Source organism: Delphinapterus leucas, chromosome 8 (assembly GCF_059928025.1).
Source record: "Delphinapterus leucas isolate spDelLeu-1000000601 "Yukka" chromosome 8, BTC_Dleu_Yukka2, whole genome shotgun sequence".
Taxonomy (NCBI): Eukaryota; Metazoa; Chordata; class Mammalia; order Artiodactyla; family Monodontidae; genus Delphinapterus; species Delphinapterus leucas.
Genome location: NC_143136.1, coordinates 504552 through 519096, shown reverse-complemented (window position 1 = coordinate 519096; position 14545 = coordinate 504552). Strand labels below are relative to the sequence as shown.

The 14545-nt window shown below is 53.4% G+C and overlaps 1 protein-coding gene across 11 annotated transcripts; it reads right to left on the bottom strand.

Moving 5' to 3' along the window:
• On the bottom strand, window positions 1–9668 carry DTYMK (deoxythymidylate kinase). Of its 11 annotated transcripts, none has more exons than XM_022568231.2 (6): window positions 9462–9668; window positions 8254–8362; window positions 7554–7712; window positions 4709–4799; window positions 2957–3082; window positions 1–263 (listed from the first exon to the last, which is right to left on the bottom strand). In XM_022568231.2, the coding sequence occupies exons 1-6, from the start codon at window positions 9649–9651 to the stop codon at window positions 18–20; spliced, it is 921 nt and encodes a 306-aa protein (XP_022423939.2). In that variant the 5' UTR covers window positions 9652–9668; the 3' UTR covers window positions 1–17. The 11 variants fall into 11 exon arrangements, with proteins under 11 accessions (XP_022423939.2, XP_022423940.1, XP_022423936.1 ...); XM_022568232.2 differs by having other exon boundaries at window positions 7581–7712; window positions 9462–9645; XM_022568228.2 differs by having other exon boundaries at window positions 2957–3154; window positions 9462–9640.
• Between the last annotated feature and the right edge of the window lie 4877 nt (window positions 9669–14545).

Here is a 14545-nt window from a genome sequence, read left to right as displayed (position 1 = left end):
TAAGCAAAACACAATAACTAATTTATTAGTATCTTCGGGGCACAGGTGAGGGCAGGAGAGGCTTCCCCGCAGGCCACTCCCTGGGGAGTCCCGCTTCGCCCCCCCGGAAACTGCACACGCGTCTCCTGCCTTGCGGCAGACGGGGGTCCTGTCCCTCTAGGTCCACAGCTGCCCCAGCGGCCTGTGTGCAGCGGCCCGGATGGCACCCTCAGACAGCACACGGATTTCCCGGTGGACATCCTCGATGCTCCTGGAGGCGTCGACTGTCTGGGCCGGGGCAGGGGGGAGAGACAGGTTAATGTTCTCAGCGGGTGGGGCAGCTTCCGGAGGGCACAGCTTCCGCTCCTCTGGGGTCCTTGACCCCCGGCCCTGGCCTCGCCTAGGGACAGTGAGCTGGACGGGCCCTTGGGACCGAGCCGCCTGGCCCCCCAGCTGCAGCCCCGGTCAGACGCTCACCTCCAGGGGACCCCGGTGCCGCCAGCAGAGGTGGCGAGGGCAGCGCCCACTCCCGCCCCTCCACGGCCGCGCCCGGACCTGCCTGTACCGCAGGTTCTGCCGGGAGCCCAACTTGGGTCCGACTCCTCTCCCTGGTACGATGGGCTTCATCCCGATAGCTGGCTGCCCCACCTTACTGACACAAGGACCTTCTTCGGTCACCGGGGGGCCAGCCCACGAGAGGAGCGACTCTCCACCGGAGGGAGGGACACATACCGGGCCACATGAGGGAAGGCGTGCCTGGGAGCCCCCTCCTCAGCCAAGGCTCAGCTCTGGGCACTAAGAGCCTCTAGGCAGCCTCTGGGGCAGCAGACTCTGGAAAGCTCCAGGGTGTAGACACGCTCAGACAGCTGTAACCGCGGCACGAAGTCTATGAGGAGCGATACCGCCTCCCCACGGGCCCCCCGGCCCCGCCTGAAGGTCACCTTGCCAGCCACAGCCCAGCTGCAGAGCTCTGGCACAGAACCATCCCAGGCAGCTGGCGATGCGTGGCACCTCCCGTGTGGACGCGTACGTGGACACCCCTCTTCCTCTGGGGGCCCAGATAACCGCCTCTATCTCTTCCTCCATAAAATGGAACCAGGGACACCTCGGGACGCTGGGCCGGGACAGCACAGGGTGAGCCCAGAGGTCGATCGTAATGGGCCGGGACCGGGAAGGGCCGGAAGTGAGGGGAACTGATCAGAAGGACCCGGGGCTGGGGTGGGGGTCACCCAGGGGCCAGACCTGGGCCAACCTGCACCTCCAATTGCGAGGAAAACAGGTTGCTGGTGAGTACGCGGTACAAACGTGAGTCCGTGCAAGTGTAAACATATAAACGAACTGGAAGTCTATGAGCAGCGAGGTTTTTACGTGGTTTCAAAGCACCACCTCACAGCGGGACGCGGAGTGACTTCACCGTGAACCGCTTAACCCAGAGCTCAAGGGGAGCATCGCTGGAGCGCGACACACCAAGGGTGCGCAGCCCGTGACGGGGCAGCAACAGCCCACCAAGGACACACGACCTGATCCAATCACAAAGTCAATCTGAGGTTCGGCTACAAAGCGACTGTTGCGACCTTCAAAAAAGTCAAGGTTGAGAAAGTCACAGGCTGGAGGCCAGAGAGGTGTGCCTGTGAACCACGTCCTGTTACAAGGGTCACTAGTGGGACCGGGGGGTCAGGCAGTAGGAGCGGATCCATGTGACTGGCCCCATTTTGACAGGGAGGGGGTGTCAGGTACTAATTTATTCTCAAATGGTCCTGGGGAAGAGTTCCTTGTATCGTACTTACAACTTTCCTGTAAGTTTGTGACTGCTTTAAAAATTTGAAAAATACTAAGAAAAATAAATTTTCAGATAAACAAAAGCTGAGAATGCTATGCCAGGAGACCTGCCCTACAGGAACATTAAAGGAAGTTCTTAAAGCTGCGGGAAACGAGACAAGACGAACAGTCAGTGCAGGAAGGAGAGGAGAGCGCCGCTGGCCTTCCCCTTTCACGTTCCTGATGCTGTGAAGTCTTGTCGTGTTCCTAGCAGGTGCTGAAATGTAGTATAAATCAAGAGGAACTTACACCATGTAGAACTAGTTAAAAAAAACCAGAGAGGGACTTCCCTGGCGGTCCAGTGCTCTCAATGCATGGGGCAGGGGTTCGATCCCTGGTCGGGGAACTAATCCCACACACAGGCCACGTGGCACAGCCAAAAAAAAAGAAGAACCAGAGGAAAACTCTGGAATTCAGTAGCTGATAGAACCAGCCAGCAGAGAGATGACAGGGATCTGAGGCACTGCGCTGCAGCCTCCATCTGGGGAAAGACACGCCCTTCCTTCCACCCCCAAGCACACAGGAGACAAACAGAAAGGTCAAGGGTGTACTTCGGACCTGCACACAGAGGATCCCCGGCCCTGGCCACAAACCAGCACCAGCCAGAGCAGGACAGCGGGGAGGCACAGCTGGAGGGCGAGGGAGAAGCATGAGGTGCCAGAACTGAGAACCCAAACCCTGGGACCTGCCCGAGTGGCGAGGACACTGCCAGCAGTAAGAGGAGCAGCGGCCGTGCCAGGTGGGCACGTGCAGGGAGGATGGACCGGGGCGCCGGGTCACATGCCCTGAGGTGGGCGGGCGCCGGGCCGCGGGGACGGAGAGCAGGGAGGTGGCAGCTGTGGTGGGTGCGGGCCGCCTGGCGCCTGGAGTCAACGAAGGCCCCACGCTCAACCCGGTTACACGGGAGCTAAAGTGCCGCTGCCTGACACCCACGGACTCGGCGTTCTGGGTGCTGGCCTCGCACAGCTGATGTCCAGCAGGGGACGGGAGCCCGCTGGACGGCCGGCTCGGCACAGGGTTCCCCGCGCAGGACGCCTGCTCTGGAGGCGCTGCCCGTGCGGCCCTGCCCTGGGCCAGCATCAGGGCACCGACCCACGTCCTGCACCAACCCCAGGACCAGAAAGTGCTGCCCGCAGGAGGGCCCAGGCACCGCGCCCACCTTCCAGGGCAGACTGGAGTCTCCCAGGAGCTGTTGGAAGCACTGCAGGGCGCGCTGCTGGAAAGGGCTGCTCTCATAGCGTTCACGGCCGAACTCGCCCCTCGCGGCGGCCTCTGCCAGCTGCAGCTGCAGGAACACAACCAGGTCCGGTTTGGGGAGGCCCACATCTGGCTGCTTGCACCAGTCCAGGGAGAAATTCTGGAGACGAAGAACCCAACCGTTACGGAGCCAGCTTAATGCGGTCTCATTCCTGGTTTCAAAATTCATCGAAAAGGGGGAAAAGCGAGCTGACGTTTGAAGGGAGAGTTCTTACACAGCAGCAGCTCTGTCCTTTAGGTCTCCAGCGTTTTGCTTTCTCTCACATCACCTTCCTGTGTTTTGACATGTGAATACGTTCATAGTGGACAGAACACCCCGGGGCCCAGGACGCGTCACTCAGGGCCCGGGACCAAGGGCATCATGCGTGCGTCCCACACCCTCTGGCTAAGCAGTGGCAGCAGACGAGCCAGGGCATCACTCCCTTCTACAGAGAGGGGAAGACCCCAATCCTGGAGACGCTTGCCAGCGCCCCGTGTGCTGTCTCCTGCATGTCCCCTCTCATTCATCCTCGCAACTCTAAAAATAGTGTCCCCACTTCTAGAGGAAGAGAGAGCCACACAGCTCTGAAGATTTAAAAGGGTTAGAACCGAGCTGTGGGCTCAGAGACTTGTGCTGACGGGACACCCTGACTGGAGAAGGGAGCCCGTCAGCCTTGCCCGAGCCTGCGTGCTTTTCACAGATGGAGCTGTGTGGCCGGTACCTCGGGGGACTGCCCTAAAGGAGGACCCAGCTAGCTCGTGCGGGAAGACTGGCAGGGTTAGAAGGCTGTCATTTTGCAGCCTTTCGTGCATTAGCCACGATCAAAGACGGTTACCACAAAAAGGAGATAACCAGGCACGCCGTGCCTCTTGATAGGCGACTTGGAAAAATAAAAAAATTCAAAAATTTTAGCGGAAGGAAGAAAAGAGATGCAGGAACCTATGTATCGAGAGATTCAAGAGACATTTCAAGAATGGACCTTAACTGGCTGGATTCCGATTCAATCGAACTGTAAAAACACAAGACGGATCAAACGGCTCCTGAGGGCACTGGGAACTCTGCACACTGACTGAATGATGACCCTCTGGAATGGGTGAGACGAGGTTTCTGAAAAGCTGCTTTGGGGATGTGCACCAAAATGTTTATGAAGGGACTAATGATGTGTCTGGGGGTCACAGAGACCAGAAGCTTCTGAGGCAGGTGACGGTGCTGGGTGGCTTATTTTCTCTGCTGGTATATGTTTGAAAATTTTAAAATAAAAAGCAGGAAAAAAGGGCAGTGTAGTCACTGCCATTATGCCTGTGAAACAGCAGCTCCCTGGAACAGGGGGTCAGGAACACAGCACGAAAGCACCCCAGACACTCTCACCGTCTTTTCCGCAAACAAGACGCTGGATGAAACAGGTCTGCCGATGGACCATATGTGTAAATGTATGATGTGAAATGTGTCGGCCAAATGAAAAATGCAGTTGTATCTATGAAAACAACCTGTAGCTACAAAAAAGGTTTCTCTTCTTGTCGATAAAGACCAAATTGACCTGGCGAACACGGGGATCTCAAAGCCCTAGAGGCAGTGACATGAAGAGACTCGTGCTGCGACTGCTCTGTGCCCATGGGGACCACACTGAGTCCACACCAGGCACAAACCACGCGCTGGGGCCGGAGCTGCACTCACCTCCTTGGCGCTGGTGAAGGCGACCCCAGAAAAGGCGTACCTGTCCACGACCAGGGTGATGCCCTGGCTCAGCTTCTCCTTAATTAGCGGCCTACAAAAAAGAGGATGCCTGTGAGCCATGGTCCTGGCTTCATAGGCCCTGAAGTCTCATGCTCAAATCACCCTGAGGACACAATTCAATTCAGAAGCCAACATGATGAAGGGATCACACGCGGGCAGCAATCTGTAGCCTGACTTTCATCCCCCAAGGCTCTGAATCTTCACTCCCAGCAAAGCCCAGCACGAAAAGACAACTCCACTAAAGGGGATAAATACAACTGGCGTCGGCAGCTGTCCAGAGGCAGCTCGGCTGTCCGGGAGTGGAAGGGTCAGGCCCTGCGGGGAGAGGAGGGGCCAGGCCAACGGGAGGGAAGGCTGGACGTGGCCCGGAGGTGATGAAGGATGCTCCTGCATCCACCTGGGAGCCAGGACACCCTCCGGCAGGAGGCAGCAGGTCCCCACCACCCTCCGGCCCCAAGACCTTAGCAGGATGGGTGCAGAGGCTTGGCATGGGCCAGAAGCACTGCTTGCACTTTGGGGAACAAAAGAGTTACGGTGAGAAGCTCGCAGAACAGCACAGCGGGGGGCACCTCCAACAGTGAGACGCCATTCCCATCACAGCGTCATTCCTAAGTGCAAATTATCAACACTTAAAACTACCTAATCTTGTGAACAGAACACTGGTAGAATATGGCATGAGCACAGAAGGTGCAACTGTACTGAGAGCGAGAAAGATGCCCCATAAACACCCTCCTGACACATTGCTAACAAAGCAAAGCACACTGGGCACACAGGTGGCTGCCTTTATATCAGACAGAAGGTGAGTCAAGACAACAGGCATCTGCTGACTTTGTTTAGAAGTGAATGCGCCTGCTTACCGACAGGGGAAGGCAGGGCTTGGATGGAAAGGGGATGGGCAGGGCAGTGACCTTTCTGTATGATTCTGACTCTTAGAACCATTTCATGTTTTACATATTCGAAAACGGAAATCAACAAGAATGAGGAAAAAAAAGAAAAACCTAAAATTGTATACAAAGTCAAATGAACCTACCCGTATCCCAAATGAACACAGTGGAAGGGCAAAGGCGTGCCTGAGATGTTTGGACACAGCACCGTGTGCCCCCATTCTAACGACAGAGCTGCAACCACCCGTGAGCCCCAGGCAGGCTTTACGTAGGTGGGGGCAGTGATCCTAAGACCAGCCCGTGGAGGGCAGGATGGGGCAGATGAGCCCGGGTGCTGGATGAGATGGCAGGGGTCAGACAGATGCAGGGGACGTGAACACGTGCAGAAGCTGAGCAGATGTCGGTCTCTGAAGTCCACCCTCCACAAAGAGCAGAGAACAGCTGGCCCCGGCTAAAGCAGGAGGCACGGAAAGCCGCAATACCTTGTCAGGCCAGAAACACGTCCAAGGGACGAAGGAGCCAGCCTGAATGGGTTCCCACAGGCCGAGGCTGGGACAATCTGAACAGCGAAACGACTAACAGTAGCGCTTATGACCCACTGATGATGGACGGACGGATGGACAGACGCGGAAGGCAGGAAAGCTCTTCCTTACACAGAATGCCAGCTGATCAGTGTTGCAGAAGTGACAGAATCCGAAAATCACAATAACAGACTCCAGCAGGATGACTAACCAACACAAACTAGGAGGTGAGTTTCATAGAAAGGGGTATTTTTGGTTTTATGAGTTCCCCTTTTGACTATTTACAACAGGAAAGAGAGTCACTTAGTGGAAGAGCCTGGCCAGCAGCCCCCTCACTAATCAGGGGAAACCCAAGTGGCCTCGCATCCCGCCACGATGCCCTCAAGAGGACCCAATGTCACTTCTGGGGTTTTCCTACCAAAAATGCAAACCCAAATCTACTCGTGAGGAAACATCAGGTAAACCCAGCATTTCATAAAATAGCCCTTGATTTTTAAAAAGAGTGAGCAAATGGTAAAGCAAATGTGGCAAAATGTTACTAACCGGTGAAGCCTGGGGAAGGGCACCCGGGGATTCTTGCTGCAGCTTTCCTGACTGATTGCAACTATTTCAGAATAAAAAGTTTAAAAACAGGTAGAGAAGAACATTGCTAAATTGCTATGGAAAGTAAGAGACATTGCTCATTTCCAGGAATTTAATTCCTGGATGGCCCTAGAGGATCAGTAGGTTTTGACAAACAGCCGGGGAGGGAAGCGGAGGCTGTTACCGCAATCAGTGCCAGGGAAACCGCGCAGCAGCTGGGAGGGGAGATGACTTCCACGACCAGCAACTGACCTGGTAAAGACGCAGCAGAGCAAAAGGGCAGAAAACCAGGGGCTGAGGAAGTAACCAGAGTCCTCTCAGAAAGTACTCCAAGCACCAGGGTGAACTCAAAACAGCCTAGGTTAACTGAGCACCCATTCCCAGGCCCACGCTGCACACGAGACCTGAGGGGTACTAGGGGCCACAGCGCTGCCCAGCATCCGACCTGTCAGCCAAGGACTTCCAAGTGTCAGCAAACCTAATCTGATGGCAGTGGCTGGAATAATCAGAAGGGGGAGCTGTGGCAGAACAAATGGCCCAGAGACTTGTAGGCCTGTGTCCTGGAAGCAGACAGCAATTAGGGAATGGAGTCAGAACTGTTTCTCATTTTCAGTTGCTCTGACATTACTTTTCTAGAAATCCACAAAAAGCGAAAATCACAACATTTATGTCAATAAACTCCAGATGTGTTAAAGACTGTAAACCTGCCCTCATTTTCATCTAATACACGGAGGGGGAGGCCTTTCCAGACAAGACCACCAGCTAAGCCAAAGCCAGAGGAGAGCAGTGCCAGCTTGCCTGTGAGAGGGAACAAGGCACAACCACCTGAACGTCCGTCCACTGGCATCCCTCAGTCCAAGGTGGGGCAGCCTTTCCGGAGAGCAGGCCGCTGGGACGGGAGAGAAGAGGAAGAGTGCAGATCGGGAGGCGGCCTCAGGAAGCCAGCCGTGAGGTAATCTGTACGGTAGGGTCCCATTCATTCACGTTAAAACAAAACACCTCCGATGACATGTGTGTTACCTACATACGTGTGTAAATGGAAACAGAAGCACCTGAGAGCGTACCCCACAGGCACTTCGTCAACAGTTGTGCAGGGTGAAGAGGGAATCCACCAAGATGATGTAAGTCAAAAAGAGGGCGCGAGAGGGCACACCCCAACATAAACTCAACTTCACTTAATGATGTGTCAACACTGGTTCATCAAAGACATAAATAAAAGCATCTCTGGGCGGGGAGGAAGGGACGGGGGCATGGGGGGGGGCTCTTTTCTGTGTACCTAAAACTACCTAAAGTCTATTAATTACAAAAAGCTGGGAGCGGGGGGTGGGGAGAAGAAAAAAAAGCATTAACTAGTGCTCTTTGGGATCTGTGACCTAAAGAACCTTGTAAAGGTACAGCCTCCAGCATGACTCTCAACCACTCAGAAACAAGAGCCGCATTCAGCCTCGGGGGGAGGCACAGAAGCAGGGGGGAGCGGCAGAAGGACAGGGGTGTTTACACGTGTTCCCAGCGGTTCGCAGAGAACAGCAGGTGCACCGAGTGATCTTCCACCTCGCTTTTCTTTTCCAAGTAGGAACTCAGAAGCTTGCCAATCTCAGTTGATCTTTCTAAAACAAAAGAGAACAACACACAAAAGTGAGGACAGGCTCTCCATCTACATTCGTAGTTTGTGCCAAATTTCCAGGCCCTGACCCAAGTCTAACTTTGAGTTTTATTTTACAACAACTTTAGACAGGTTCAGACCTTTTCCTGAGAAAGGGCAGCAGTGTGCAGACACACTGGGATGAAAAATGCTTTAGGAAGAAGGAACTCAGGTAGGAGGCAGCAACTGCAAAGGAACTGCCAACCAAGAGGAACTGGTACCAGGAGCTACCTCGATACCAAAAGGATATTCAGCTCCCAAAGTCGGCCCTCCACATCTGAGGTTCTGCATTTTTGCATTCCACCAACCCAGGACTTCATAGTACTGTATGTTTATCGAAAAAAATATGCATATAAGTGGACCACTGCAGTTCAAACCCATGTTGTTCAAGGATCAACTGTATAAGATTTGTAGACTGGCTGGCTTAAAGATTAAAATGATAAACATTCAAAAAAGCACTTTCGGACTTCCCTGGTGGTTGAGACTCGCAGGGGGCACGGGTTCAATCCCTGGTCAGTGAAGTTCCACATGCCACACAGTGTGGCCAAAAGAAAAAAAAAACAAGAAAATTTTTAAAAGCATCCCCCCCATCTCCCTACCCCTGGTTTTCAAGATCCATGTTTTACCTTAAAAAATTAAAAATATGACACAAAACCCTTCACAGGGTAAACAGCCATGCAAGGACGGGGGGCGGGAAACCCAAGATAAAACGGAGACTTGGATTACAAAGCAGCACCTGGAAACTTTTAGGGGTCACAAATACACTCATTCTCTTGGTCGTGAAGACGCTTTCCTGGGTGTACATGTGTCAAGACTCACTAAACACGTGACTTTACTGCACATCAGCCGCGGGGCAGCTGCGCAAAAACAGAACCACAGACGCGTCCCACTGAGGCTCGGGGACCACAAGGGTGGTCCCCGCGCTCCGACCCGCGGACAAACGAGGGCGAGTTCAGCGCAGGAGGCCTTCGCTTCTCGTCCTCAGGAGCCGGCGAGGCCTCCGTGGCCCCTGGGTCCCCTCCCCGGCCCCCGGCATCCCGGAACCCCGCGCCCGCCACGCCCACCCGGGAAGCGCAGCAGCTCGGCGCAGTGGCCCGCGGCGCACAGCGCGTCCACCAGCTTGCGGCTCTGCGTGCTCTTCCCCGCACGGTCCACACCCTCCAGCACGATGAGAGCGCCACGCCTGCCCGCCATCGCCGCGTTTCCCGCCTCCGCCACCACCCCCAGCGTAGCCGGGCCGCCCGGACCTCCCATTGGCTGCAATGGGCCGGCGCCCGCGGCGCGCGCCGGGATTGGCTCGGATGAGCCGGATTGGCTGGGACTAGTCCGGCGGAAGCGGCGCGACTGGCCCGACGGGGCCTCGGTCGCACCGCCTCTTCCGGGCCGGAAGCCGGGCGCGCCTTGTCCCGCGCGGGCCGCTGTTGTGGGCGCGGGCGGTCGTCCCACCTCCTAAAGTTCGGGGCTGCGGCCTCGGGGCCCGCCCGCCGCCGACTCCCCGACGGCGGGGACCTTGAGGGCGCGCGCCCTGGCACCGGGAAGCGCTCAGTGAGGTTGGCCGCTGTCGTCTTAGGGGCGGTTTCAGGTGAGACCGCGTCGGCCGCCTTCTCGTCGAAGGGTACCGCCCTCTGGGCCTCGTGGCCCCGGAGGCCTGTCCCCAGGTACCGTCACGGTGGGGTCAGACCTCAACCTAGGGGGTTGGGGCGGACACCAGCGTTCGGCCCGTGCCAAGCTGGGAGCCGCGTTTCCCAGAACTGCCTCTGGAACTTTCGAGTTTGCCGAGGAGAAATCCGGAGGCAGCCGGAAGTGTGGCCGTGAACTTCAGGACTGCTCTCCAGGGAGCTTCGTGAAGCACCTGCTCCCCTGCTGCAGACGAGAGACGGGCGAGGGCTCTCCAGGGCTGGGGACGGCAGCGGACCCCCGCGAGCTCTAGACCGTCCACCTCGGTGCTTGGGCTGAGGTCGTGGCAACAGTTTGCCTGACTTTCCTCCCCCACCTCATTTGGTTCAAGCCCCTGATTTCCCGTGACCCCAGACACCTATGGTCGCTTGCCGTTTTCCTGATGGACCGTTGCTTGATTTGGTTGTGGGTTCCGGAAGGGTGGTAGATTCTATCATTCCCAGTTGTTGGCTTTCTTCCTTGATGTTGAGTTTGGCCTGTGACTTCCAGGGCATCTGTAAAGTAACAAGAGCTGACTTTCAGGAAGAAACTTTAAAAGCTGTTGTGCGGGTCACCCCTCCCCTTCCTGCCGCCAGTGTGAGAACAGCATGTGCACGATTAGGGCTGCTTTTTCACCCTGGACCCTGGAATGAACAAACAGCCACAGCCAAGCCACAGCCATTGCAGCTGATAGGTGGCACCAGCAAGAAATAAACAGTTGTGATGCCGAGTCCACCGAGACTTCGGGGTCCTTTGTTACTGCGGTACAACCTAGTGAAAGGTCGTTGATACAAACACTAGTACTTAACACTGCCTTTGAATTGAGTCTTGTTCTGAAATTTTCATCTCCTTGCCTTCAAAAGGATGAAGGGATTAGGGATTACAGTACACAAGAGAACCCTCCTGGGGTTGGGCAAGTCCCAGGACAGCCTTGTACCACATCTGTAGGATGAACTTACCAGGCAGACAGGCAGGAACACGTGCAATACATCAGCTTGTGACCGCACAGCCTTCCTGGTCACCCATGGAAATGTGGGGAGCCTGGCTGCTGGGTCCTTGTATGCAGGGGATGCCCTTTTGATGGCAGAAGTTGCTAAACTGGCACAAGTACAGTGAAATTTCTCATTAAGATACAGGAAGCAATTTTGCTTCCACCTCTTCCAACATGCCTTTGACTGCAGGTACCAGAATGCCAGCCTAACTGGCTTAGATCACCAGGATGTCTAATCATCTCACATAACACAAAGTCCAGAGTTAGGCAGCCAAGAACTGTTTCTGCTACTCAGTGATGTCAGATGTTGGGTCAACAACTTACCAGTTCTCATAGCTTGTCCCTCGTGGTCACAGGGTGACTGCAGCACCTCCATGCATGTAGTCGTGACCTCACATCCCTGACGCAGGTACAGGAGAGTCCTTGCATGCGTCTCTGTGCTTGCTACGCTGAGAACCGTCTCTGCAGTCTGCCCTGAGCAGTGCGAGTCTCCCCTGCCACGGAGGCCTGGTAGCGGGCACAAGGGCATTTGCTTCACGGAGGAAATGCCAGATAGGGCGCTGGGCCTGAGTGTGCTTGGGGCGAGGGAAGGGCCAGAAGCTGGCCGGAATTGCTGAAGCTGGCTGATGGGATGTGGAGTTTGTTAGGTCCTCTCTGCTTTTGTGAGTTTGAGACTTTGCATTAAAAAAGAGGCCCCATAGCTCTTACTGTCCTATTGCACCTTCCATCACAGGAATTGGTCAGACTCTGCTACTATCCATCAAAGACTTTCTCCCTGTTTTAGCTGGGTTGCAAGAGCAAAACGCCACAGGCTGAGTGGCTTAAACAGCAGAACATCTTCCTCACGGTTTTGGAGGCTGGAGGTCCAAGTTCACGGTGCCAGGAGGGTTGATGTTCTCCCTCTGGGTTGCAGGTGGCCACCTTCTCACTGTGTCCTCACATGGCCTTCACACTGTACAGCTGTGGACAGAGAGAGAGAGGTCTGGTTTCTCTTCCTCTTAATGATCTCTCAAATACAGTCACATTGTGGTTTAGGGATTCAGCCTATGACTTTTGGGGGGGGATATTCAGTCCATAGCACTCATCTACTTCCAGAAGAGTAAGACTGTGCTGGGCATATCACTGCCCTGTTAGATGCCATCGCTCAGCCCTCCCTGCAGGTAGATGGGGCCAGGTGGCTAAGTTACTGCCAATGAGACGTGAGCAGCAGTGGTGTGTGCCCCTTCAGACGGTGGGCGGAGCATTCTCCCTCTCCCCCAACCCCCCCACCTTCTTGCAATCCACCCTTGACCATGAAGACAATGGCGAGGCCCTTTGGGGGCAGACGCCACGCTGGAAGGAATCTGGGTCCCTGAGTAACCCCGCGGAGCATGGCTGCCTGGCCCCTGGACTGTTAGATAAGAAATAAAATTCCTTCTGTGCTAGTGGATTTTGGTTGGGTTTCTTTGTTAGGGTAGCTTAGCCTTCCCCCAAAGCACTGGCTCTTGACTGGGGGACATTTTGACTGTCACAGCTTGGGGTGGGGTCTAAGAGCAGCTAGTGGGGGAGGCCAGGGTTGTTGCTGGCCATCCTACAAGCACAGGAGAGGCGCCCCCCACCAGCAAAGACTTATTGGTCCCAAACTGTCAGTAGTCCCAAGGTTGAAATTTGTTATCAAAGATTTATCTAAAGTATTGCAACATACTGAAAGAAAAAGCACGGATGAAAAATACTCTGCCGTATCAGTAAACAAAGGATGTTGCAGCTGTCAAGCCGGCAGCTACTGCAGACACCCCTGATGGTGCACCCTGAGGGGATTCAGGAGGGAGAGAAGCGGGATCCTGGCCCTAGGTAGTTAAGGTGTACATCAGAGGAATGATTTCAGTGAGCCCAGACTCTTGAATTTTCCCATACATAGAAAAGTGTTAACTCCATTAACTTGAGGTGTCTGTTTTCTTTAATTAACAGTACTCTTTTGATGTTCCGACTGTGCCGTTTTTGTTGCAAAAACTCATAGATCCTGGCTCCTCTCTTACCTCCTCAGAGCAGCTGCTCAGAAAGTCTGACAAATAAAGCTGAATTCTCAACTTTTAGTTTGTGCGTTTTTTTTCAGTCGACAATAGTTATGGAATCATCTCTCATTTTTGCAGTTTCTAAAACGGTCTTTGTAAGAGAATTCATCAATATCTGGGAGGAGTTATTTTCATTATATGATACAGGAAGACCACTACCCTTCAAAATAAAGAATTTTTTTTTTAGATGAAAGGCATGAAGACCAATTTCCCCATAGATAACAGTAAAGGACATAAAATGATAGAAGAACTACAAACAGCCAACAAATGTGTGAAAATCTGTTTAGCCTCACTTGAAATCAAAGAAACACAAAACACTGAGGTTTTTTTTTTCCCCTATCATGTTAAGCAAAGATAATAAAGCCTGGTGAAATCTAGGGTTAACAAAAGTAGAAACATACTCAATGGAGTGTCAGTATAACCTTCCCCTCGGGCAATGCATTTGGAAATAGCAGCACTTAGAACACGCCCTTTGAGCCAGCAATACAATTTTTAAGAATCTATCTTGAAGAACTAATAAGACGGGACTTTCCTGGTGGTGCAGTGGTTAAGACTCCACACTCCCAATGCAGGGGTCCCGGGTTCAATCCCTGGTTAGGAAACTAGATCCTGCACGCTGCAACAAAGAACCTGCATGCCGCAACTAAGACCAGCGCAGCCAAATAAATAAATATATATAAAAAAAAAAGAACTAATAAGACAATGTGGTAGGTTAAGATGGCCACAACTGCGCTACTCCTCCAATTGAGAGGTGGGGGTCTACTTTCCCCTCCCCTTGAGTCTGGGTTGGCCCCAGACTCAACCAATGGAATGTGGTGAGGTGATGTTCTGGGATGACCAAGGTGAGGTCACAAGAGTCTGGCAGCTTCCACCAGGGCCTCCTGGAAATCTCCAGAAGCCCTGAGCAGCCACATAAGAAGCACAACTGGGCTGGAGAGGCAATGTGTAGGTGCTCTGGTCCCTGGTACCAGTTGAATGCAGCCTTCCAGCCACACCAGTGATCTCTACCGTATCACACAGAACAGAAGAATCATCTAACTGAGCCTTGCTAGAATGCCTGACCTACAAAAATTGTGAGCTCTAATAAAATGCTTCTTTTAAACCACAGAGTTTTCAGGTATTTTATTATGCAGCAGTAGATAACTGGAACATATACATACAGGTGTGTGAACAAATGTTCACCAGAGCACTATTTATGGTAATGAAAGATTGGGAACAATCAAAATATTGTTCATCTATTAGGAGTCTGTTAAAGTATGGTACACTAACACTGTGAAATATATCGAATAAACAGAATGACATAAAATTGAGTAAAACATGGCCAGAAATTGTGAAGAGTATTGTTAAAAATGTAAATGGTAGAAAAGTGGATAGTGTGACACCAATTAAGAAAACCAACAGCTCAATTTAAAAACTGGGCAAAAGATCTGAACAGACACCTCACCAAAGA

What these genes read in the sequence shown, in the direction of transcription:
- DTYMK (XM_022568228.2), bottom strand. Translation starts at nt 9,591, where the DNA reads ATGGCGGGCAGGCGTGGCGCTCTCATCGTGCTGGAGGGTGTGGACCGT. An exon ending in GCGAACCGCTGGGAACACGT is followed by an intron (nt 7,713 to 8,253) that starts GTAAACACCCCT and finishes CCTACCGTACAG; the next exon opens with ATTACCTCACGGCTGGCTTC. An exon ending in TGCCTTGTTCCCTCTCACAG is followed by an intron (nt 4,800 to 7,553) that starts GCAAGCTGGCAC and finishes TCTTTTTTGTAG; the next exon opens with GCCGCTAATTAAGGAGAAGC.